This window comes from Andrographis paniculata, unplaced genomic scaffold (genome assembly GCF_009805555.1).
Source record: "Andrographis paniculata isolate CXL003 unplaced genomic scaffold, ASM980555v1 Contig38END, whole genome shotgun sequence".
Lineage (NCBI taxonomy): Eukaryota > Viridiplantae > Streptophyta > Magnoliopsida > Lamiales > Acanthaceae > Andrographis > Andrographis paniculata.
Window position 1 is genome coordinate 2,565,267 of NW_026137571.1, and position 1,864 is coordinate 2,567,130.

General features: G+C 36.7%; 1 protein-coding gene across 1 annotated transcript; it reads left to right on the top strand.

Annotated features, from left to right (window-relative positions):
• The first annotated feature begins 221 nt into the window (after positions 1-221).
• LOC127250846 (uncharacterized) lies at positions 222-1,044 on the top strand. The gene is made up of 2 exons (XM_051274273.1): positions 222-564; positions 734-1,044. Exons 1-2 carry the CDS (start codon positions 222-224, stop codon positions 1,042-1,044), a joined length of 654 nt encoding a protein of 217 aa, XP_051130230.1.
• The last annotated feature ends 820 nt before the right edge of the window (positions 1,045-1,864 follow it).

The following is a 1,864-nucleotide window of genomic DNA, read 5'->3' on the forward strand; positions in this document are numbered from 1 at the left end:
TTGGGCGCTTGCGAGCGGAGGTGGCTATCGCTTGTGGCGCCTGCCTTAGCCTTTGTGGCACCAGACTACCGCTTAAAAAGGGCAAAAATCGTTAATAATCTCAACAACGAACTCTGGATCATGCCAAGTGATATAGATCAATAATGTATGCCATTAATGGGTTATTATGATGGTTTTTATACAGAAATTCGAGTAATACACAGTTTTGCCAAGCTAAGAATATGCTCATATTTGGAGTCATCATAACTCCTCTTCTCAATGGTAGAAACTATCATTCTTGGGCACGATCGATGAAACTTGTGTTGCGATCGAAGAATAAAATAGGCTTTGTTGACGGAACCCTAACCGAACCAGTAACTACTAGTCCTCTTCATGAAGCATGGTTGAGGTGCAACACCATGGCTCTCTCGTGGATTCAACACTCTGTTAGACATTCAATCGTAAAATCTATTATGTGGATTGATCACGCTGCTCAAGTGTGGAAGGATCTTTATGATCGATTCTCACAGGGCGATATATTCAGAATTGCAGAATTGCAAAAAGACTTCTATAAATTGAGTCAAGGTAACTCTTCAATCTCTGAATTTTTTTACTCAATTGAAAGCTATTTGGGAAGAAATTGAGAATTTCAGACCTATTCAAGAATGCAAATGCGCAAGTCCTTGCTTTTGTGGTGCGACTCAAATTATGAAAACTTATAGAGATCAAGATTATGTGATTCGATTTCTTAAAGGTCTAAATGATCAATATGCTCAAGTCAGATCCCAAATTATGCTACATGATCCTTTGCCTAGTATAAACAAGGTTTTCTCTATGCTTATTCTACAAGAAAGACAGTTGAGTGCATTGTCGATTAATGACATCAATTCTGATCCTAAGGCTTTTGCTTTGAACTCTAATCAAAGATCACATAATAGAATGAATTCTAGCTATGGAGGTTCCCAGGAAAGAGGAAATTCTTCAGGTGGAAGGATAAAGGTCGATATCAAGGGACAACTAAAGGAAACAGATTCTGCACTCAATGTAAACGAAATAATAACATAGTGGACATTTGTTTTGTTAAGCATGGATATCCACCTGGTTATTTTTTTAGCACCTCTAAAATGGCTAGCAATGTTTTTGGTTTCCCTCTCGACAATCCATGTTTTGAGCCAACTGAAAATATTTTCTCTTCTCAAGATATGGCTAAACAGGGAATGGTTTTTACTCCAGAACAGGTTCAAGGTATCCTTGAACTGTTACAGCACTCTAAACCAGCTACTGATTCTCATACTGTTAATGCTGCAGTAAATACAACAATTCCTACTTCTGTTCAAGGTATGAAATCTTCGCAATGGGTTCTTGATATAGGTGCCACAAATCATATTACATTTGGTCTATCGAATTTTTCTACTCATAGAAAAATTTCTACTATTCTTATTACACTGCCAAATGGAGAGAAAGTTTCCACTTCTATATCTGGAACAGTGCAGTTATCTCCTTCTTTGACTCTGCATAATGTTCTTTTTGTGCATCAATTCCACATAAACCTTGTGTCTGTCAATAAATTGATTAAGTCCTTGAATTGTCATGTAATCTTTTTTAACCATTTTTGTGTTATTATGCAGAATTCTACCAAGAAGATGATTGGTTCAGCTAGTCTGCAACGAGGATTGTTTGTGATAAGTCTACCTCAACTCTATACCTTTATTAATAATGTGTCCATCACCGATCTTCATGTAAACACCTTATGGCACTTATGGTTAGGCCACTTATCTCCTTAAGTTACTATAATTCTCTCTAAGCAGTACTCATATATTTCCTTTTGTTCTTCTTTTGATCTCTCTCCGTGTGATATATGTCATTATGCCTGACAAAGAAAATT

Bases quoted from the DNA above. Each gene is read 5' to 3' on its own strand.
- LOC127250846 (XM_051274273.1), top strand. From the start codon at position 222: ATGCTCATATTTGGAGTCATCATAACTCCTCTTCTCAATGGTAGAAAC. The intron at 565-733 runs GTAACTCTTCAA...GATTTCTTAAAG, and splicing joins CTTCTATAAATTGAGTCAAG to GTCTAAATGATCAATATGCT.